At 51.5% G+C, this 23,813-nt stretch overlaps 1 protein-coding gene and 1 long non-coding RNA gene across 2 annotated transcripts in view; one reads left to right on the top strand and one right to left on the bottom strand.

The window, feature by feature from the left end:
- On the bottom strand, positions 1-22,133 carry LOC118991069 (uncharacterized). The gene is made up of 3 exons (XR_005067342.1): positions 22,053-22,133; positions 8,715-8,719; positions 1-12 (listed from the first exon to the last, which is right to left on the bottom strand). It is a non-coding gene; the product is annotated as an uncharacterized LOC118991069 (long non-coding RNA).
- TMEM120B (transmembrane protein 120B) overlaps positions 1-23,813 on the top strand; it is a 36,181-nt gene that overhangs the window by 1,430 nt on the left and 10,938 nt on the right. Inside the window, exons 2-6 of the mRNA XM_037052022.1 lie at positions 12,301-12,419; positions 14,767-14,883; positions 15,578-15,637; positions 16,279-16,374; positions 22,056-22,145. Of these exons, the coding sequence (XP_036907917.1) occupies positions 12,301-12,419; positions 14,767-14,883; positions 15,578-15,637; positions 16,279-16,374; positions 22,056-22,145 (482 nt within the window). The remainder of the gene's footprint in view (positions 1-12,300; positions 12,420-14,766; positions 14,884-15,577; positions 15,638-16,278; positions 16,375-22,055; positions 22,146-23,813) is intronic.

Below are 23,813 nucleotides of genomic sequence, written 5' to 3'. Positions count from 1 at the left end.
TGCTTTGTCCTGCTGGGCTCTCATGCCACGTCCTTGGAGCCACAGAGGGGGTTTGAGGGCCATGAGTGGGAGAAGGAGGTTGCCGTGTGGAGCTTTTGTTGTTCATCCCTCTTTCCCCTTGCCCTGCCTTAGACTAGGAGAAGGAGGAGGGGTCTTAACACTTCAGAACTGTGCAATTAATGCAATTAACAGCAATTAGACTGCAAGTCTTGGCAGGCAGAGGTTGCAAAGGAGACAGTTGGATTTGTTGTTGTGTTCTCACTTGGTGTCTCTGGGCCTCAGGTGTGTGAGGGACAGGGGGGAATTGGGCATTAATTCTAGATTTCAAACCCTGGTGCTTAGCAAGGGTTGGCTGGGTGGAAGCTGTGATGTCGCCTGCTTAGTTCTTTGGCAGTAGGGCTGCAAGAATGGACTGCACCCTACCTTGGGGCAGAGGGACCCTGCTGGTCTTGGGCTTTGGTGACAGCTGCTGGGTCAAAGGCTGGTGATGAATGGAAGGCCATAGAGGCCCCTGGGGGTTAAGGTAAAAAACCCTATGTCTTCACTGAAACTTGGGCATGCTAATTTAACTGGGGTCACACAGCAATTTACTGATCAAGTTGGGGCTGGATCTTAGTGCCCTAAGTGTTCAGTTCAGATGTCTGACCTTGTGTTGGGAGCCCCCCTCTCCATCATATTAAATGGGAGAGCTCTGAACTGCTGAGACGAAAGCTTCTGGAAACATGCATACAAGTGGGGTGTACACTGTCCGTGTGTATTTATTGAACAGACTTTCAGATATGAGACATTTGCTGGGGAACAAGGAGGTCACCACAGGTGGGCAGGTGGGCACTAGAAAGCTTAACAATAGGAAGGTGTTTTTTTTTTTATTTCCACCAGAAAATCCTCATCTATCTTAATTTTCCTGCATCTGCTTCAGGATCTGGGATTCATGGGTTTTTCATGCTTATATCTCTTCGATCTCATCTTTCTGGAAGCAGTGTATATTGTCGCTGGGTTTTACCTCTCCTTCCCTTTTACAAATGAAGGGAGGAAAGAGGAGGCTAATTTTCAGGCCCTACAGGATCCGAAAGATCTTTGGAATTCTTCCTCCCCACCCCCCAAAGTCATAATCTCTGGGAATTTCCAGAGGAAAGGATCTGATTTCTTCTGACTGTGATTTGCATGTGCCGGGGTTGTGGGGGTGGGGCTCCCTCAGTGGGTTCTCAGACAAGGTCAGGTCGCAATGGGGACTTTGCCTTTTTGCCTGGTTGAGGTTTGAGCTGGTGAATTGAGCATGGCCCTGTGGCCTGCGGTAGGACCACAGAAGGTCACTTACAGACCCGGTGGCAGGTAGTTTAATGAGCCTTTCCTGCCTTGTCTTATTCCCCTGGAAAGCCAGCCTTGCCCCTCCCACCAAGGAAGGAGGTGGCTGGAAGTGCCCTTTCCCTAAACCTGACCCCATAGTAGGCGGACCACTCTGTAAACACTATGGCTTTTCCTACCAATGAAGTGGGCGTCCCTCTGGCTGCTGTGTATAGAGTCGACATCAGGCGGGCAGGCTGTAGCGGGAAGAGAGTATTATTTCATTAAAACCCCATGGAACGAGAAATGAGGCCAGCAGTGTCTAATCTGATCCCCCAGTTGGAGGATTTGTGCAGAGCCCACAGGCATGCATGTCCCCCATTATTTCAAATTATGAAATAATTTTGGCTATTTCATAATGAAATAAAAATCTTTTTGTTGATTTTAGTGTATTATTTTTTCCAAAAGGCTACTAAGTTGTTAGGACATAAATACTTCTCGGTTATTTAATCTGAGGATGCCGTGAAAAGTTTCCCGAGACACTAAGGAACTTTTGTTTTATGTGCGGATGGTAGTGCTGGTTACACAATTGTATATATCTGCCCAAATTCATTGACTCATACACCTGAACACTGGCAAATTCATATGTAAGTTACACCCCAATAAAGCTGATTTTTAAAAACCAGGACATGGCCTGTAACATAGGCCTTGTCTCCTAGCCCTTTGACAACTGAGGAAACTGAAGTGCAAAGAGACTGCATCACTCACTTCGCAGGTGGCAGACCCTGGATGTGATGTCAGTCTGGCTGCGCAGCCTCATCACTTAGCTGTTGTGCTGTCCTGCTTTCAAGTGTCTGACATACCTGCTCCTACCTCCACTTACTGCTCCCAAAACAGACATTACTAATTGATCCTTACACGTGACTCAGAATCTTTCCCCTCCCAATATGGAATCGATGCAGTTTAGATGAGATTAACTTGCCATCCTTGGGGGTGTTTCCATGGTGATGAGTCTCCGTTAACCATACTCAGCATCCAGAAATCTTTGTTTGATGTTGATTCCTCAGAAAGAGAACTACATAAATGTAATTTTTTGAAAACTTCCCACCAGAGAAGGGCACAGCTGTAAGGCACCACATTTTGGCGGTGACCATGGCTCTGTTGCAATTTACTGGGTTGCCCACCAACCCCAATGCTCCTGGGCCAGAGCCCTGTCTGAAAATGCCAAGAGATCCCATTGGTGGCAGTTTTCACAGTAAATGTTGACCCAGGAGTTCTGGGTTCTGGGCTTGGCCCAGCAGTTCTGGGTCTTATGATTCAGCCAAGGTGCCTTGTGTTACGAGAGCATCTCCAGATGTTTCACGGGTGTGCTGGATACCTGGAATCCTTAACCTCACTTCCCACTGGGGCAGAGCTCAGGGCCTCAGAGGACAGGACAGGTGGCGGAACTCTGAATCCACCAACAGAAACTTGCTCGTTTGTGTCTTCAAGAAGGGTAATCAGATGTGCAAAAAAGACACTGTGGGCATCTCAGCTCACAGAGCTAATGTTAGTGCTTCTCTGTCTTTTTTTTTTATCCATTATACATTTTTATAAGTCATATCTATACTCATTGTTAAAATTTCAAACAGGAGATTTGTCCAAGAATTTTCATAATGCTTGTCTCGTAACAGCTAAGAAACAGAAACCCAAGTGTCCATCAGACTGGATAATTCCACTGAACATCCATGGAGTGGGGTGTGAAGAGCTGAATGAATAAACTAGAGCAACATGTATCAAGGTGGATGAATCTTGTAAACGGAAAAGTGACACTGAGCCCTGGCTGTTGTAGCTCAGTGGATTGAGTGCAGGCCTGCAACCAAAGGGTCGCCTGGTTCGATTCCCAGTCAGGGCACGTGCCCAGTCAGGGCACGTGCCTGGGCTGCAGGCTGGGTCCCTGGTGGGGGTTGTGCGAGAGGCAACCACGTATCAATGTTTCTTTCCCTCTCTTTCTCCTTCCCTTCCCCTCTCTCTAAAAATAAATAAATAAAATCTTAAAAAAGAAAAGCAACACCGAAATGAAAAGTTACAGAGAGGGGTATACAGTGTGACATGTATAGTAAAGTGAAACTACGTTATCGCTGACTGATGCGTATCTTTGGACAGCAGTACAAAAACTTGCAGGGGAGTGACATGGGCCAGATTCACTGAAGGTGGAGATCAGGCAGAGCCCTGGCAAGAAGTGTCTCTGTCCGAAGGATCTCACTGAAGAGTTTAAGGAAGGGGCTATTTATGGAGAGGTGTGGCAGTTTAAGGCCCCTGCAGCTGGGATCCTAAATTCTAAAGGAGCAGAGGGAGGGGTCAGTCAGCAGAGCTTGGCCAAAGCTCCTTCCTGGGGAAGGGGAGCAACACTTGAAGGCCACGGCCAAGCAGGGAGGAGGCAGGAGAACAAATACCCCCAGCCCTCTCTCCGCCCGCCCTCCAGTCTTCTGTCCTGGCCTCCCACTGGCCTAACCTAAGTGGGGGGCAGAGTAAGGGAGCCAGGAAATAGAGTCTGGAGGTGTCAGCACAGAGAAAGACTAAATAGATCTGGGGTTGGGGCTGGAAATCACCAGCACGGGGGCTGGCCTCTTTGGGAGAAGGAGGTGGCGGTTCCACCTAGGAAGAACGCACGAGTGCTCTCTTCCTTAGGCGCACTATTATCTCTTAAACACAGCATGAGAATTTGAGTGTTAGTGTCGTGTTTATTTTCTGTGTTATGACTTTTCTGTCCTTTTTTTATACACCTGAAATACTTCATAAAATGAGCAGGAAACCAGAACGGCACCAAAGGCTTGCACAGAAAACCAGCTGTGTCGCTCGCGGTGGGCCATCTGCATGATTACGGCCACGCAGACATCAGTTACTGGAGGATGGAGGGTGCACTGTGCTTGCATTTCTCTCCTAGAGAAACAAGTGTCTTCACATTTGATTCTTTACCCACAGTGTTTGCCTTATATTTACCCCCTGTTTTCTCCCCTCAGCTTTGCCTGTACATATTCAACCAAGCATGTTTCTTTTCTTGAATCGGTCTTGAACTAGACAGTTGTAGGGGGTGGGGCTTGCTTCGGGCTGCAGAATGGGTCCTTTCTCTCACAGCTGTCTGTCTGCTCTGGTGCCCCCAGCACGCCGGGTTATTTTTAGAGGTAGCGACTTGGTGTGAGAGTCAGTCACGTTGAGGGAGCTGGTTCTCCCTGCGCCGTGTGCAGAGAACTGACTCCTAATTTTTGGAGCGCGTCTCCCATGATCCAACCCGTGGCTACCAAGTTGAGAAATAAAAATAGTGGTTTGGCGGTCGAGTGCGTTCTTTAAAAATTAAACCTACATTTACCACATGACCCAGCAATTCCATTCCTATTAAAGGGAAATGAAAATGTATGCCTACACAAAGACCCGTATATAATAGCCATGGTAGCATTATTCATAAGAGCCAAAAAGTGGAAATAACCCAAGTGTCCAACAGCTGGTGAGTAGGTAAACAGAATGTGGTATATCTGTACCAGAGTTTTATTACTGAGTAGCAATAAAAAACACTAATACATGCTACAGTGTCAATTAATCTCAAAAAGTTATGCTAAGTAAAAGAAGCCAGACACAAAAACCACATACTGTAGGATTCTATTTATATGAAATATCCAGAAAAGACAAATCTCTAAGAATAGAAGGTAGGTGAGAGGCTGCCAGGAGCTGACAGGACGGAGACCGGGGTGTGCGTGCTGATAGATACCGGGGCCTTACTGGGTGGGGGAATGTTCAAACACTGGGTGTGGGATGGGTGTACAACTTGGTAAATGTATAAAAATCTTTGAATGGTACACTTAAAACGAGTCAGTTTTATGTGTGTAAATTATACCTCAATAAAGTTGTTAAAAATGATTTAGGTTCGTAGGTTCGTAGGTTGGTAAAAAACAAACAAACACCAAAAACCAAAAGAAAACCCGGTGTGGTTGTCCAGTGGTCTACAGTTCGGGGTGACAGTTTAGTTACTGGCTTGATGGATTCTGTCAGCCAGGCTCCAAGTCCTTGCTGCTGGCACCTTTCAGATGACAGTTGTCCTTGGCAAGAGCTTGGTAATAATGGGTCCAAGATTGGTGGCTTCTCCCCTTACCTGGTGTGGCTAGTTTTGCCCAGAAGGAAAGCTCTGTTCTTTGCCATCTGAATCTAGATTCTGACACTTGCCTCTCAGATAAAAACACTCAACCCAACTGGAAAAGCCAAACAGAACAAAACAGATGTTTGCATATGTAATTGGGAACTCAAAGGTGCACTGCCTTCAGGTACAAGCTGATCCAGGGGCTCGAGTGAAATCATCAGGGCTGAGGCCTTCATCTGTCTACCTTTCCGTTCTGTTTTCCTCTCTGTGGGGTTCATTCTCAGGCAGGAGATGCATTAACTCTGGGCTTACAGTGCTGCCTTCAAAACTAGTAGAAAATGGGTCTCTTTCTCAGAGGTTGTGATGAGAGCCCACAGCTGAGTGTCGTTGGTTCTGAATGCCCTTCCCTGAACAACCAGTGGGATCAGGAGGCTGAGGATCTGGCTGCTGGGCCTGCAGCACATGCCCCGGAACCCAGGGCAGGGTCCGCCAGCTGCTAGGCAGATCTCCTGGACTGAGCGTGTGGGAGGGAGGGGTCTCCAAAGAAACTGATGGAGACCTCAGCCAGAAGGGGACTGGCTGCCTAGTCGGCAAAAACAGCAGAAGGCCCCCATCTGGTGACTAGTTCCATTTGAGGCCACAGGCCCAAGGTCGATTGGATGAACGGCAGGATTGCATTGCCTCAGCGCCGTTCATTCCGCCCCTGGAAGAAGCATCCCGGCGCACAGGTCTGTTGGAGACACCCTCATGTGCGAGGGTGAATAGGAACTCCAAGGAAATGCCGGTACTGTGCACCCCCCCTTCCAGAACCGCCTGGGGACAGTGCACTGAGACAGAAATCGGCGATGGTGCAGCGTCCGTGGGAAAGGGCCTGGCAGTTCCTCAGAGAAAATTAAACACGGGTTCACTGTGTGATCTCAGCAGTCCCACTTCTGCGTACGCACTCAAAGGAACTGAAAGCAGGAACTTGGACAGATATTTAGACACCGACGTTTATAGCGGTATTTTTCACAATAAGCCCAAAGATGGAAACAACCCAGGTATCCATGGACAGATGACTGGACAAAGAAAACACAGTGCACACATACAGTGACATCACGCAGCCTTGAAAAGGAAGGAAATTTTGATATATGCTACAACACAGATAGGCCTTGGAGACATAATGCCCTAAGTACACCAGACACAAAAAGACAAATGCTAGATGATTCTGCTTATGTACGGGGTCCCCGGGGGAGGCACATGCGTGGGGTCAGAAAGTGCTGGAAGGGCGGTTGCCAGGGCCTGGGGGGGAGGGGAATGGAGTTTTGGTTGGTGGGTCCGGAGCCCCAGATGGGATGATGAAGAAAGTTCTGGAGGCAGGTGGTCGTGGTGGATACACCACACATCTGTCCCGTCAATGTTCCCCTCCCCCCGCTTCCTCTTTCTCTAAAAGCAATGAAAAAAATATCTTTGTGGGAGGATCAAAAAAATTTGTAACGGTTAAAATGATAAATCATAGGTGTATTATATTTTAAAAATTAAAAAATTTAAATAATTCAAATACCAAATTTTATCAGAATTTTTAAAAAGAGCAAGTGAAAGGCAGCCAGCTGTCACGAAAAAAGTAAGGATCCAAGAAATAAAGGGATGACCATTCATTGCTGCTGGGGGGGCACCAGCAGTCCGCAGAGACAGGCCGGCGCAGACAGCGTGTCGCACTGGGGGCCTGGCGTCTGACTCCCCCACCCCACGCCGTCCTCCTCGTGGCTGGCAGACCCTAAACCTGGAGGTGAGGACAGGAGTGGACAGATGTATGGTCTCCAATATCAGAGAGAGAGAGAGAGAGAGAGAGAGAGACTGTCAGGGATCAGGAATGACTCCATGTACCAGGAAATAAAACTGTGGGAAAGGAAAGCCCGTGCGTTTCCTGTCCTTACCCAGGCTCCTGTCTTGGGGTGGAGCAGAGAGTACCAGTAGTGGGAGAGCATTGGGGAAGTGCTTGTAAAAAAGTAAGTGTTGATGGCACTGAGTGTTGGTGAGATGTGGACAACTGTCATATGCTGCGGGTGGGACACTGTGAATTGGTACAGCCACTGTGCAGGCAGTTTGCCGAGATCTGTTAAAACTAAAAACAAGCCTGCACCCTCTGACCCAGCAATTCCATTTCTTTTCCCCAGAGAGAAGCTTCCCCAGAGAGGTGCTGGCGTGTGTGCCCAGGGAGGCAGTGCCAAGGGTATTAATCAACGGCAGACACAAAAAGACAAATGCGCGTTGTTGGTTACAGTCAGAGACTAGAAACAACCTAAGTATCCAGCTGTAGGGCCATGGCCTAAACAAACAGTAGTGTGTGCACAGCGTGAAACACTGCACAGCACTAAAAAAGAATGAAACAAATCTATTCTTACATGGGTGGATTTTTGAGGCATAGTATTGAGTAAGAAAAGAAAGTTGAGGGATCATTCTGGTACTGTGAATATATTTCTAAAAATTGAAAGTTCTGGGTAAGCTTTAGGCTGTAAGCTATGCTGTTATACAGAGAAATCCCCCAATGGAAAGGCTGAAATGAGGTATCTTCCCTCTTTCTCACAACAGTCCAGGGGGAGGCGAGGTCCAGGGTGAGGGGTATTCCAGTTACCCGCTGCTGCATAAAGCAGCAGTAGTTGCTTTTTGCTCATGGACTCTGCGAGTCAAGAACTGAGACAGGGCAGGCGCAGTCTGGATAGTTTGTGTTCTGTGGTGCCAGAGGCCCCAGCTGGGAAGACTCGAATGGCCAGGATGGGTGGGGCTGGAGTCACCTGGCGGTTTCTTTACCCGTCTGGTGCCTGGGCTGGAATGACAGGAAGGTTTGTCATTCCAGTTGGGGTTCTCCGCCAGAGTGTCTGCCTGGGATTTCTCTGTGTGGTTAGAGTTTCCATACAGCACGGTGGCCTCGGGGCAGTTGAACTTTTTGCTCCAGGAGTAAGTGTTTCAGCAGACAAGGGGGAAGCTCTGTGTCCTTCCATGCTTTTTTTCTCATAAATTGTGTAGTGTCACTTTTGCCCTTTTTTTGGGGGGGGAGTCAAACCAACCACAAGCCTACCTATATTTAATGGGAGAGGGGACAGAGACCCCCATCTCTCTGCATGAGGAATGCTAAAGGATGGGCAATCAGTTTTTAAACCGTTGCAGGTTGGAAGCTCTGTCCCATGAGGTCACCTGGGATTCAGGCTGGTCTGGCTGGGGAACGGACAGTGGGCTTTGCCATTTGTATTGCATAGTTGCCATATGCCAGCCAGACAAAGGAAGATTGGAGGCCAAGCAGTTCCTTATAAAAATATGATTCAGAACTTACATATACCACTTCTGCTTGCATCCCATTGGCTCTTAGTCATATTGCTACCCCTAGCTGCAAGGGAGGCTGGAAAATACAGTCTGTAGGCCATATGCACAGCTATGACTTTGTGGGGTCTATTGCTAAAATGATGCAAAGGAAAATAAATGTTAGGGACAGTTTGTTTTTGCAACAGTGTATTTTTCATTATGCGCACTCACGTGTGTACACAAATAGGCCACCCTGGCCGGTGTGGCTCAAGTAGTTACATCACTGTCCCACAAACTGGAAGGTCACCGGTTTGATTCCCGGTCAGGGCACAAGCCTTGGTTGCAGGTTCAGTTCCCAGTAGGGGCGCATATGAGAGGTGTGAGTTTCTCACATCAATATTTTTCTCCCTCCTTTCCCTTCTCTCTAAAACAGCATGTCCTCAGGTGAGGATTTAAAAAAAATAGGTCTATATAAAATACAGAAATACATGGGTACCTAGAATATCGTCTGGAAGAGTACATAGGGAAATGTCTGGGAGAAACGAGTAACAGCAGTTACTTCTGGGGGCCGGGAGAAGGATGGGGTGTGTTCGAAGCCGACTCCACCCGCAGCTGTAGCGTTTTAATTTTTAACAAGGGTAACGTCTTCACGTTTTACTTTGAAATTAAATTTTAATTCGAACCGAAAAGGGCCTGGTAAGCATCTGGCTGCTGATGTTGCAGTCTAGGTCTTATCTCCCTCTGGTGGCACCCAGCCCGAAGAGGGCCAGGAGGTGACACACCTCTTTATCTTCCAGGAGCCTCGGCTGCGGCCCCGGCCCTTAGTCCAAAGGCCCCGCCCGCTTGAAGACTGCAGTCCAGTGAGGGCCGCTCTGCCCCGTCCTCTCCACGCCAGGGCCGGAGGGTCTCCTTGACCACCGGCAGATGCTGGCTGTGAGGGGAGGGCTGACGGGCACTGCAGAGTTCAGAAGGGGTGGAAACGCAGCCTGTCTCTCCACAGATTCCTTACCGATTACAGACACAGCTGGTCGCTGTGCAGTGGTGGGAGTGGGTGGACACCACCCTTTCTGAGCAGTTAACGTTAATGTCACAGACACCGTGTCCCTCCTAATGGGAGACACTGAGGGCACAGTGTCCCTTTAGCGGCATTCTTGATCCAAATGCATAACCAGAATCCAACCAGGAAGAAACAGTGGACAAACACAGGTGGAAGGACATTTTCCAAAACTAGATAGAACTCTTTAAGAATGCTAATAATATCAAGAAAGACCAAAAAAAGTTAGGGGCTGTTCGTCTGGAAAGAACCAGAGAGGCTATGGAGATGTGAACAGTGGTGCAGCGCGGGGGACCGAGTCGGCCCGGGATCTGGGGGACTTGCCGTCAGTAGGCAGGTAGCCAGATGTGAATCTGGGTGGTATTTAAGGTCATGGCACTGTGTTGTGTCAAGGTCACATTTTCTGTATTCGATCCCTGTGCTGTGGGTCTGTGAGAGAATTTCCTTGTTCTTAGGAAATACACAATGAAGTATCTAGAGTAAAGAAGCATGTTGACTATCTAAAGAAGCTAACTAAAGAAGCTAACTTCCAAACGGTTTAGAAAAGGAGTAGGCAAACGTATGCCAAAGCCAAGTAGTGAGGATTCTAGGTTTTGCGGGCCATATGGTCTCTGTCACAAGTACTCACTCTGCTCTCCTAGTTCCCAAGAGGCAATATGCAAATGAGTGGGCGTGGCTGCGCTCCAGTAAACCTTACTTATGGATGCTGAAATTTCAATTTCAGGTATTTTCACATGCCGTGAAATATTCTTTTGATTTTTTCAACCAAGGAAAACCCATTTCTAGCTTACTGCTCCTACAAAATCACGTGGCTGTGTTTGACCTGTGAGCTATAAATTCCTGGTGCCTGATACAAAAAAAGAGACACACACCACATGGCCCAGGACGGGGTGGCCATGAAGCAGATATGGCGTAATGCTTACAGTTGTTGAGTCTCGGTGAAGGGTAGAGAGGAGTTCTTTGTACTCTTGTTGATCTTTTAAAGATTTTATTTGTTTATTTTTTAGAGAGAGGGGAAGGGAGGGAGAAAGTGAGGGAGAGAGACATCAGTGTGAGAGAGAAACATTGAGCAGTTGCTTCTCACACACCTCCAACCAGGGGCCTGGCCTGCAAACCCAGACATGTGTCAAACCCTGACTGGGAATCGAACCGGCGACTTTGTCGTTTGTGGGATGACATCCAACCCACCGAGCCACACCAGTCAGGGCCTTTCTACTCCCCAACTTTTGCAAGTTGGAAATTATTTAAAAATAAAAGTTAAATAAACCAGGGGCAGAATTTTCCTTTCTGAGGGCCCAGGAAGCGGAGACTGATGACACTGTTTGTGAGGGACTGAGCCCTCCCACCTGGGAGCCCAGGGAGACTTGCTCCCGGCACTCTTCAGTGTCGCCCCTAATTGTTACCTATTCACACATTTTCTTCACCTCTCCCTTCTCTCCCGACTCAGCCCACGTAGTAGGGGCCGGCTTGGCAGGCATGAGGACGTAGGCTCTGGCCTTAGCCTTGACCATCCCCTTTTTCTCTCCCTCTGCCAAACAGTGCATTTCTCCATCAGCCAAGAACACCACTGCTTTAAATGTACCCATTGGGGCATTGTATTTAATTTCATTGGTTTCTCCAGTTGTTGGCGTCTGTCTTCAATTCTCCAGGGCAGAGGGCAGGGCGTGTTTCTCAGCACGTGGCATGATGTGGGGGGAGGCGGGCCACAGCGGCAGCGGCAGCAGCAAGACGTTCCGTCTCTTGTAGTTAGTGCCCTGGGCTCTGAGGCCCTGAACGGTTGTTTCCAGGAACGGGATATTGCGTTCATCAGGGTGACTGTGCCAGGGGTGGGGAGGGTTGGCTTTACAGGCGGAGGTATTATGACCTTTTCTTAGCTGACATAGTAAGGGCTCTCTTCATGGCCAGGATTAGCAACCCAGTTCAAACTGGCCTCAGTGGAAAGGAATCTGTGAACTCCTATCACCAAGACTATTGGACAGTACTCCATTCAGACTTGGTTAGACCCAAGGGCTGAAACGAGGCTATCAGGATTCCGTCCCTTACCATGTCTTGATTCTGTCCCATCCTGTTTGGCTTCATTCTTAGGCAGGCTGTCCCCACTCAGAGTCCTAAGTCACCTGCTACCAGGTTAGCAACCTGGGGGAAAGAGAGCGTCTCTAAACCAGTGTTTCTTTCCAGCAGCGTCCCAGGACTGACTCCCACTGGCTCATTTAAGCCACGTGTCCACATCTGAATCAGTCAGTTGCCAGAGGATTGGAAGGTACCAACTGTCCAGGCCTGGATCACATGATCACTCTTGTATGGAGACTGTCGACTCAAACCATTTGGACTAGGGTTGAGAAGAGGTGGCCCTTCAGAGTCACACTTGATTGCTGTCACCATTAGGAAGGATGGAACCAGGGCTGGAAAGAAAACAGTGGTTGTTCCTTATTAGACAAGGGCGTGACGTGTTGCCATCCCAGTCTTCTAAGCTGGTTTTGTGTCCTTTTAGCTGTCAAATTTCGACCTCTGTAGTCATGCCCCCTGACATGAGCAAACTGTGAAAAACGACCTTTCATGTTCCCTCCCCCAGGAGACGCACAGGGTCTACAGGCAGAAGCTGGAGGAGCTGACTGCGCTCCAGACCTCATGCAGCAGCTCCATCAGCAAGCAGAAGACGCGGCTGAAGACCCTGAAGCGCACGCTCCAGAGGTGGGCCGGGCTGCACGCCGAGCGCCCCTGGTTCTCAGGGTCAGAGGTGCAGCTCAAAACTGTCTTGAGCAGGGAATGGAAATTTTAATGGAAAAACCCAGGCGTGGCTTCAGGCACCACTGGACCTGGGGGTCAGAGGATGTTTTGGGGATCTGGTTTTTTTTTTCCTTTAAATTGTGCGTTCCTGTAGGTTGGCTTCACTCTCAGGCTGAGTGTCCCCTTGTGGTCACCAAGAGGGCCACCAGCAGTGCCAGGCTCCTATCCTCCAGCCTTTCTTCCTGTTGGCCTGGCCACCCAGCTGGGTGTGATCCTCATTGGCTGGAGTTGGTCCCATGCCCAGCTGTGAACCAATCACTGAGACTACTTAGGCAAGACTAGGTCATATGTTCAGTTGATGGACCTTGGGAATGGGTCAGCCCTCCTTAAAGCATATTGAGGGGGAAAGAGGACGAGAGCTAGTTCCCCAAAGGAAGTGGTTACAAGAAGTCCTGCTGGGCAGGTAGACAGAAAGTACCCTCCTCATGGGGGTGGGGGCTCACCCCTCCAGGCTCTCTGGTGTGGGGGCTAAGAAGTCTGGCAACCCTGGTGGAGACAAGCTTGAGCTCATAACTCAGTTCAGTCCCTGACGCCAGGCCCACTGTTCTGGAAGTGATGTCGGCGCCCGTAGGTGAGGGGGTCCCGGGGGTGCTGTGGGCCCCTCATCCGGCAGAGAAGACAAGGCTCTGACCTACCTGGGCCTCCGTCCCAGAGTGTGTGACTCCTGGTCCGTTTTTGCCTTTCCTCGTGGACACTTTTTGGGAAGATTATTGATTATACCCCTAACCCTAGCTGACCCCTTTGGAAATGGAGGCCTGTTGGTCGTGGGGGAAAGTGCAGGTGGTCCCGTGCAGTGACATCGCCACTCTTGGAGACAGGTGTCTTACTGAGGGCGGGACTTCAGAGGCTTCGATCTGTCTCGGGTTTGTCAGCCTTGGCACTGATGCTAATTCTCAGCTGCTGGGGGCTGTCCTGTGTGACGTAGAAGGCTTAACAGCATCAGTCCCTCTACCCACTAGATGCCAAAAGGTTCCCAGACTTTGCCAAGTACCCCCCGTTGAAAAGCCCTGGGTTCGAAGGTTGACCCCTGAGGTAGGTTCTTACGCCGAGGACCCCTGCTCCAAGAGTGTCTGTGACTTGTTTTTCTAGTTGTGAGAGTTCCGTATCACCGAAGAACAACAGTTCGACCTTGGTTAGTTGACTGCTCACACCTTTAAGGCACCTTCCTGCCTGCCCCCCGTGGTCGTCAGGTAGCCCCTTTAGAGCAGCGAGCAGAGCCCAGTGCCTTTGTGTCCCAGCTTCGTCTGCAAAAGGCGCTGACCTATAATGCTTCTCTCTCGTAAGCTTTCCACTTAGTTTGCTTCCCGTGATTAAATCAAAGTCATTTGGAAACAAAAAGGAATAGGAAGAAGAAGAATATTGCTAGTAGATTTCCACTGAGCTCGTACTATGTGTCACATGTCATTCTAAATACTTGTTTTTTTTTAATGTTATTTCATGTCTTTAATTCACCCATACACAGTGACTTATCCCCTGGTTTGTCGAAGCAGTGGGTCAGCCCACATTTGCCACACAGTGTCCGTCGAAGTGGCTGGTGGTAAAAGCCCCAGCACGGCACTCGTGTGACGGGCACTCCTGACGAAGGCGGCCGATTCTGCCGCTCTCACCCCCGTCGCAGTATTTCGGGACAGCCAGCGTAGCCTTCTTCCCCTTGTGCTCATTCTTCTTGGGAGGGGTGTCAGCTTCCTCCTCTCCTTAGCCCCAGCACGAAGTCTTGACACACGATGGCGGGTGGCCTTTTGAATGTTGTGGTCAGTCGAAGTACATCCATCTTCCAGTTGCCTCCAGCAAAGATCAGTCTTTGCTGATCAGGAGGAGTCCCGTCCTTGTCCTAGACCTTGGCCCTCACATTTTCTATTGTATCTGAGGGTTCAGCCTCGCAAGTGATAGTCTTCCCCGTAAGGGTTTTCACGAATATCTGCATCTCGGCGGCGATTCCATCTCAGATGGCGGATCCTGGATACTTTAAATTGCATTTATTCACTTGTCCCAATGGCATTGTTAAGGAGGTAGGCTCGATGTTATCCCTGTTTTTTCGATATGGGAAATAAGGGAGAGAGGTTAAAAAGCACCCGTGAGGTCAGAGGGCTAGCAGGGAGCCAGCATCAGACCCAGAGAGTACAGGTGCAGACTTGAGTTTGCAAGCAATACTGAGATGGACGGATGGGAGGGCAGTGCCCAGAGCTTCTGGATTCTCACTCCAGTCCGAGCGATGCCCCAGCTTCTGCTGCGCCCTGGCCTCTCACCGCAGGTACAAGCGCCATGCCAGTCGGGAGGAGGCAGAGCTGGTTCAGCAGATGGACGCCAGCATCAAGGAGCGGCAGAACCTCTTCTTCGACATGGAGGCCTACCTGCCCAAGAAGAACGGGTAGGAGCTGGCAACTCCCCCCGCCCCCAACACGCTGCGCCTCTGCAGGCAGACGCCCAGGCCTAGGACACCTGGTCTGTGTGACTCCCGCCTTCTGTCGGGGCTTGAGGATGAGGGGGTAGGGCAGGAGTGAGGGCAGGAAAGAGAAGGAGGCTTCCTCACGTGCTTCCCCGTGAACACAACAGTGGGTGGCATTGGTGGGGAGGGCGGCAGGCGGGAGCCTCTCGGAGCTGGAAGTGTTTTATTCTTTGATCTGGGTGTGGGTTGCATGGATGTAGAAATATGTAAAAACCCATCATGTTGTATACATAGGACTTGTGCAGTTTTAAAGGCTAGGCCTTAATTTTAAAAAGAGCCTGCTTTAAATTGACCTAGGTATTGTACATGTGCTTTTACCTTGTTGGCTGGCACTTAGTCATGTGCTCACAGTAGCTGCAAGGGAGGCTGGGAAATAAGGTCTGTAAGCAGGCTAAAATGAGGGGAAAGGGCTCAGTTAGGAGCGTCCTGTGTCACAGTCTTCCCGCTCTCTGGTTAATCATTGTTTGCACTTGATGAGAGGCTGTTGGACTGCTGAGTTTAACATCTTGCGTTCTGCATTGGCCGCTCAGTGGTGACTATTAAGTGTGACTATTTTTGGCTGGGGCTGCTGCCAGGGCTCTTGGGGACATGGTGGCCTCACAGTCTTTCCTTCCAGGCTCTACTTGAATCTGGTCCTCGGCAACGTAAACGTGACCCTTCTCAGCAACCAGGCCAAGTGAGTGTCCCACACCCGCACCTGGCTTTATGGAGTCAGGCATTTTGCCCTTTCAACTCAAATGAGATGGGACCAAGCTAGGATTTTTGCATAAATGAATAAACATTAACAGTTGGCACTCTGGCTCTTGGTCTTTCTGGCACTCTTCTCCCCCGTGGGCAGCCCCCAGGGTAAGGTCTCCTTCCTTCCTTCAGGAAGTGCATATGTCGGGCGGGCGGGACCGCCAGCTCACTGTGGGGAATGGCTCTGCTCCAACCCCACGCCCGTCGCGCACTTTTCTCCTGGGAGCAGACCGTGTCCATCCGAAGTCTGTCAGTGTCTAGGGAGATGGAGCCCTGGTGTTTCCACAGCACCAGCTGGTTAAGGGAGGGGACCCTGTCTCTGCTCCCTGCCCAGCCCCTCACTCCCAGAGCCCTACATCGAGAGTCCAGGGGCGTGGGAAGCCACACTTCAGTCCTCGTTCCCTGGTTAATCGTCACCATTCATTCAAGGCTGGGTCTCTCCTTTTACTTGTGGGACGTGGGTGGCAGTATGTCAGGATCTGATGGGGGCAGGGGTCCCGCCCCCAATGGCGTATAGTCATATTGCTATAAATGTAGTAGAAGTTACGTGACCTTTCCTGGGCGTGTCTGTTGCCTTAGATTTGCCTACAAAGATGAGTATGAGAAGTTCAAGCTCTACCTGACCATCATCCTGCTCCTGGGTGCTGTGGCCTGCCGCTTTGTCCTTCACTACAGGTGACGCAGCGTGGCGTTGTGGGGTGGGGGACGCTGGGGTGAAGAGGGCCCCATGAGAGAGGGATCCAGGGTCTCTCCTGCATCCGCAGTGTTGCATGAGGCGAGGTGTAGGCACAGAGGGGCTGTTTCTCATGAGAAATAGCAGTCCCGTCCACCGTCCACCTGTCCGACGGATATCTGCTAAACGGCTGCTGGACAGGCCTTAGAGTGTAGTACAGAGAGAGCCCAGGTTGGCATATTCATACAATAGAATGTCATTTGGCCGCAACAAGAAATGAAGTTCTGACACAGGCTGTAACACAGGTGAGTCTTGAAAATGTTACATAGTGGGGCAAACGCAGGTTTACAGTTGTGAGTATGCAAAAGTTTCTTTTTTATTTAAATTTTGTTTTTAAAAATGTTTGATTTTAGAGAGAGGGGAAGGGAGGGAGAAGGGAAGGGAGAGAAGCATCGATGTGGGGGAGAAACTTCAGTTGGCTGCCTTCCATACGCATCCCGACCGGGAATTGAACCTGTAACCTAGGCACGTGCCCTGCCTGACCAGGAATCGAACTGGTGACCTTTCGATGACCATCCCTGTGACCATCCTGGTTTGCAGGATGACGCTCAACCGAGAGCCACACCAAGCCGGGGCCAGAGTTTATTCTTTTTTTTTAAATTTTATTTATTTATCTTTAGAGGGGAAGGGAAGGAGAGAGGGAGAGAAATATCAATGTATGGTTGCCTCTTATGAGTCCCCTTCTGGGAACTGGCCTGCAACCCAGGCATGCGCCCTGACTGGGAATCGAACCGTGATTGTCTGGTTCGCAGGCCCGCACTCAGTCCACTGAGCTACACCAGCCAGGGCCAGAGTTTGTTCTTGTACTATTATTTACTCATCATTGTATTATTTTTCGTATGAACAACATGTAACCTCCTTTTGCCTCACCCTGTATGTTACGTGGAAGACGCTGGTCACAAAAGATCAGATGCTGTGTGATTCCGTTCACATGAGATGCGGAGAACAGGCAAACCCACAGAGACTGAAACAGGCTGGGGGTGGCTGGGGCTGAGGGGAGGCGAGATGGGGGCTTGACTGCAGATGGGTGTGGGGTTTCTTCCTGAGCGGTGAGAATGTTCTAGAATGTTCTAGAATTAGATGGTGCTAGATGCACAACTCTGTGATACGCAAAAAACCCCATCAAATGTATACTTTAAAAGGGTGAATTTTATGGTATGTGAGTTGTATCTCAATTACAAAAAGGGAGGGAGGGGGAGAGAGAGAGAGAGAGAAAGGAAACAAAAAAAAGAAGAGGAAAAAAGGAAGGAGGAAAGAAAGAGACAGGGACAGATCACTCATGGCCTAGGTTTGACCCTGGCTTTGAGACTGACTGGCTGTTACCATGGGCAGGTTCCCTCCCGGAGCCTCAGTCTGCCCGTCTGTAAAACGAGGTGACACCAGGGCCCAACGCACAGGGTTGTAGCGACAATTCAGTGCGTGAACCCTGTGTGCGGAGGGCTCTGCCCAGGGTGTGGTGCCCAGCGGGGCATTGGGAGCAGCCGCTTATGGGCCTGAAGCCACCCTGCCCCAGGGGGTTTCCTTCCTCTGCGTGGCCCTGGGTTTTCTACCCCAGGGGAGGCGGCCAAGCACAGCTTGGGCCTTTGGCCCATGTGTTAAGGGTTTATTTCCTGGCAGGCGCTTGGCTGGGAGTCCTCTTGCTGGTCTGGCCACTTGAATGTCCAGACAAAGGTCCTTTCAGACCCTGGGCCCGTGCTTGCCTGTAGCATGGGGCCTGGCCTGTTTCCCTGCAGGGCAGAGGCTGCACCCACACGCCCCTCTGGAGGGGGGGAAAAGTTCCCAATGAGCAGCCAGGCTCCCTGCCCTGGGACCTCTTGGGCCCTCGAAGGGCAGATGTGGGGTGTGTCATCCAGTTCTGAGGCTCCCCCAAGGCCTGGGTGTTTCCATTTCTTCCCACCCCCTCTGTGTTCATTTCCAAGGGGTGTTGCCGCAGAGCGCCACAGACCGACCGGGTGCCTTAAAACAGCAGAAGCAGGTTTTCTCTCGCCTGGAGGCCAGGGGTCTGAAATCAGGGTGTCAGCCAGCTGGGCTGTCTCCGAAGGCGGTGGTTCTCCCTCGCCTCTCCCGGCGTCGCTGGTTGTCCTCGGTGTTCCTCAGCTTAGAGCTGTTTCGTTCCAGTCTCTGCCTAGTGGGCCTCAGTCTTGCCCTTCGGCCTCCTTCCCTGTGTGTCCCTGTGTCTCTCTTAGGACCTTCTTACGAGGACACCAGTCATTGGATTCAGGGCCACCCTAATCCAGTGTGATCTCATCCTAACTAACTACACTGACAAAGACCCTAGTTCCCAATAGGGTCCTGTTCACACGTCCTTGGCGAATGTGGATTATGGGAGGGGACACTGTTCAACCCAGTGCACCTTCTCTGGGTTAAAAATAGGGCAGAGGGCTGGGCAGGCAGCTCATCTCTGTCCCCATGTGGAAGCGGTTCTGTTGCTTAACCTCGGACGAATAACCTGACATCGCCCTGCCTCAGTGTCTACCTGGCAGGGTGGTTGTGAGAACCAGGGGCTCACACCTGTCACGTTCAGAATAGTGCCCGGCACACGCGTGCTGTCTGGTGGTGGCAGTTGTTGTTATTGCCACCGGCGTTTGGTGCTAAGGCTGGGCAGGGCGGGGCAGATCACAGCTTAGTATCCTGAGCGAGCTGAGTGTCCAGGAGGTGGGCGTTTCTTCCCTGACATTGCCCCCCGGATCATTCCCTTGCTGGGTGTCCCACCCTAAGGCCCTTCCCTGGTGCCTCTGGGTCTGCAGCTGGGCACGGCCCACGCCCTTCAGCCTGAGGGGCTCTGCCTCCAGCTCTGCCACTCGCTAGGTCAGCACTCAGTGGTGGGAATGCGCACCTACTGGCTGGCCTTGTGTGACCTTGAAGAGGCTTGAGTGATGAGGCGGGAGAGTGGGATGCCTCCTTCAGCTGCCTTCAGGCCAGGATCACCCTCTGTGGGGATCTGCTGTCAAAGCAGGCGGGGAAGAGGTAGTTGGAGTTCAGCTTTCGACGGGTGGGCTTGGGTTTGAATCTCACTCCAGTGCTTCCTAGCTGTGTGATCTCGTGCAATTCACCCCCCCTCTCTGAGCCTCAGTTTCCTCATCTGTTAAATGGGACGTGGTACGGTCTTAGTTTGGGTTCCCTCAGAAAAGATCCCCAAGACAAGCGTTCAAATGCCAGTATTTTGTTTAGGAAGTGATCCTAAGAAATGCTGGAGGGGGGATGGGAAGCGAGACAAGGAGGGGGCATCCCACAGCACGTGGAACTCAGGGCTTCTGGGGGGTGGGGGGAGGGCGGTGGGGGTCACTGCAGAACATGCCTCCCTTGTCCCACCGGAGGGGGAGGGAGCAAGGGCATTTAGCTCCAGCTGTGGTCAGTTGTGGGAGTTGAGGGCTGCTCCCAGAGGGGGTCACCCCTCTGCCGTCCTCCTCTGCCCCTCACACCAGCATGGGGAGCGCAGGGGCCTGAGAAAGCCCTCAGGTATGCCAAGAGGAAGTCACGGGTCCCGGCTGCTGAAGTCACAGACAGGCACAGGTGTGTGAGCACACCCACTACAGGAACCAGTCCCGTAGGATCGGTAGCATTTCCAGAAAGATCGTCCTTATAAAGTTCCTGCAACACTGCAGGTTCCCAACGGGCAGTGCTGGCCTGGTGTGGCAGGCTGAATAATGGCCCCCAGAGCTGTGCGCGTTCTAATCGCCAGAATGCGAGAATATGTTACTTTACAGGACAGAGGTCTTTGCAGAGGGAGTAAGTTAGGACCTAGAGATGGAGAGAAGACCCTGGCTTAACCGGTGGGCCCCATGTCATCACAACCTTGTGGTGACAAGGCCATCGCGGCCTTGTGAGAGAGAGGGTCAGAGCCACGGAGGGGGTGTGATGGCAGAAGCAGAGGTCAGAGCCGTGTGGGGCCACAAGACCAGGAGTGCATCCTGCCTCCCGAAGCCGGAAAAGGCGATGACAGAGGCTCTGTCCTCGAGCCTCCAGGAGGCGCATGTGACCTGTTTCAGCCCCTGACCTCCGGAACTTCAGAGCATAGATGTGCCCACCTGTTGGAGCAGCAGCAGCAACTCAGGCCATCGGCAGAGCAGATGGAGGCTGCACTTCGAGCATCTTGGGGCCTTAAAACCCTTTTCGCTTCTCTTTTTACTGACAACACAGAGGAGGGACCGGTGAAAAATACCCCTGGCAACTGAGACTTGCTCGTGGGCCTGTCTCTGGCCTGAGCTCAGAAGTCAGGATCTAAGTGACTCTGTACCCCGGGGGCCCGTCCCCACCCCCATTTCACCTCCAAGTCAGGCAGGCCTTTGAGTTTCTTGCAGTTCTGTGTCTGAGAGCCATCTGTCCGACCCTGGTGCTTCCGGAGTTAAGACGGGAACGTGCGCAGCTCTCCCTGGGCTGCAGGCGCTGCTCCGAGCACTTCTTCGGGCCGGGCGAGTCCTCGAGGCAGCCTGCTCGCGGGGAGGCACTGTCTCTCTCCCCACTGCACAGGTGGGGACGCGGCCGCAGGGAAGAATCACTAACTTGTCCCTGGTTCTCCAGCTGGGAAGAGGCAGAGGCTGGATTCAAACTCAGGCCCTGGGTTTCCAGAGTCTGATCTTAATCCTCCCGAGATCGCCTTTACAGGCCACAGTCAGCAGGCTTGGGCTGGGAGTCTGTCATCTGCGACCACAGAAAGGTCACCTCCCAACATCTTTCATTATTGTTGAAGTCCTGTCTTCCTTCCATTCCCCCCCCCCAGGGCATTGTAGTCCTGGGGGAAGCTCTCCCAGTTCAGGGACAGACATGAAGAGGGTGGGGTGGGGTTCCCCCCTAGTCATTTCTGTGCTGGAGGGCTCCGTGTGATGCTGGGAGGCACCAAGATGCTTCCCCTTCAGGGTCAAAGGCACAGCCTTGGTTGAGGTCTCATCAGAGAGACCGGCCATGGGGTCGGGGGGTACTTGTATATTGAGGGCTCTCTTCCAGGACCCTTCACCTGGGAAAGCACATGGAGGGGACCAGTCTTCCTGTTATACAGACAGAAAAGCTGAGGCAGGCAGGTCTCTGACAGGGCCACACAGAGCGTGCCCGCCAGCCCTGCACTCTTACCAGGGCTCTGCACGGCCCCGCCTGCCCGCTGTCCCCCTCTGAGGCCTGCTCCGGGCCGTGGTCACTGTACGGGAGGCAGGGACCTCTTACATTCTTCTTACACACGGTTCAGGCCGTAAGCGTTACTTTGTATGTGCAACAAGATTCACGGCTGGTTTAGGGGGACGGTGGGCGTTTACACCATGACACTGCAGACGGTTTTAAAAAGCACACTAGGTTTCCACTGCAAGTCCTCCTGCTGGCACCCCACCAGGAACGTCACATTTCGAAGGGAGACAGGCTGTCATGGGCTGCGTGGTCAGGGCAGGCGGGAAAGCTCAGCCAGAGCCTCAGGGCACGGAGGGTTCTGGTGGAAAGGTGAGGAGGGGTGAGCGGTCCCGGTGCAGGGAAGGCGCCTGAGAGGCCAGGCCCGCCCTGCCTTCCCGGGCGTCGGGGGTTCCAGAGGCCTGCTGGGGCGGCAGCCCTGGGCCTGGCCCTCCGTTCTGTGGTGGTGCGGCTGGGCCAGCCACCTGGTTCTCACACCTGCTCCCCGCCTGGGGCTGTTTCTCTCCACCAGGGTAACGGACGAGGTCTTCAACTTCCTGCTCGTGTGGTATTACTGCACCCTGACAATCCGCGAGAGCATCCTCATCAGCAACGGCTCCAGGTAATGGGGGTCTGGCCTGGGGGGGCTCCAGGACGGTCCAGACCCAGGGAGGAGGGGCACGTGTCCGCTACTGCGGCGGCGTCACTTGTGTGGTCAGTCTCTCCTTCACGAGAGACCCTGACTCAAGTGGGTTCAACATAACTGGCATTTCTTTTCTCATATCAAGAAACAGATTCTGGCCCTGGCTGGTGTAGCTCAGTGGATTGAGCACAGGCCTGCGAACCAGAGGATCGCGGTTCGATTCCCACTCAGGGCACATGCCTGGGTTGCAGGCCAGTTCCCAGTAGGGGACACATGAGAAGCAACCATATATTGGTATTTCTCTCCCTCTCTCCTTTCCTTCCCCTCTAAAGATAAATAAATAAAGTCTTTTTTAAAAAAGAAAGAAACGGATCCTTTGGGACTGACCTCATGTAAGGCTTAATCCAGGTGCTCAGATAGTGTTGTCAGGACCCAGGCTCTCTCTGTCTCTCACCCCTGCCTTCCACAGCGTTGCCTGTTCTCAGGTTCCGTGTAGGGACATCCGCCAACTCCAAGCTCACGATCTTATTTCTAGCTTTCCCTGCAAAATAGGGCACATTACTCTTCTCCGAGACTCTCACTGGGCCTTTCCCCATTGGTGTTTGTTGGACCACATGCCCATCTCTGAACCAGTCACTGTAGCTAGAGAACATACTGCTACAGTGATTGGCTGGGCTTGAGCCTTGTGCCCACCCCTATGGCTGTCATTGGAAGCCTAGAAATTGAGTGTCAGTAGGGAACTGGTCCCCCAGAGGAAAATTGGGATACTGTCCCTAGAAGGATGAGTGGATTCTGGTGACGACAGTGTTGGTCCCTCACAGGGAGACGAGAGTCCCAGGACTCAGTTGAGGTCCACACTCCCCACTTGCAGGATCCATTTTCCGTAGATCCGATTCCTTTTTGGGGTGGCCATTTGAACCTTTGCACATCACTCTTGTCCTTGTCCTGTCCCGAAGAAAGAAGTAGCAGCTTTCCAACCATCCCGCTTTCTCCCTGTGGAGACTAGTAAGGAACAACCAGGAGCATATATTTAATTGGGGGCCTCTGCCAAACCCCCAAATAATTTGCTACCCTCTCTCTTTTCTGCCCAGCGGTCTCTCGGGGCAGACCTCTGCTCTGCTGGGCCTTTCCCTGAATGTAGAGCCAAGAGGTAAGGACCAGGGGATGGCAGTTCTCAGGTGGGCAGCCCTGTAGCCCATAGCCTCTGAGAGGAGGTCAGCATTTCTCAGACCACACCCCTTCCTGTCCCGTCCCCGCCATCTTTTCCATGTCCTGTACCACCTGGGGGACAATTTCTCCACATTTCAAGTCAACCATCTCTTTTTCCCCCTGTTTTTTTTATTTTAATTAATTATTTATTTATTTTTAGAGAGCGGGGAAAGGAAGGAGAAAGAGTGGGAGAGAAACATCAATATGTGGTTGCCTCTCATGTGTCCCCTCCTGGGGACTTGGCCCGCAACCCAGGCATGTGCCCTGACTGGGAATCAAACCAGCGGCCCTCTGCTTTGCAGGCCCGTGTGCAATCCACTGAGCTACACCAGCTAGGGCTCTCTCCCTGTTTTTTCCTTAAATATTTATTTTAAGAGGAAACTGTTTCACCACATTACATGGAAAACCAGCATGAGTTGCAGGAAAAAGGAAGTAGTA

This window comes from Sturnira hondurensis, unplaced genomic scaffold (genome assembly GCF_014824575.4).
Source record: "Sturnira hondurensis isolate 20B ecotype Veracruz unplaced genomic scaffold, ASM1482457v3 Scaffold0007406, whole genome shotgun sequence".
In the NCBI taxonomy this organism is placed as follows: domain Eukaryota; kingdom Metazoa; phylum Chordata; class Mammalia; order Chiroptera; family Phyllostomidae; genus Sturnira; species Sturnira hondurensis.
The sequence above is the reverse complement of the archived record's forward strand: the minus strand, read 5'-3'. Positions and strand labels throughout refer to the sequence as shown.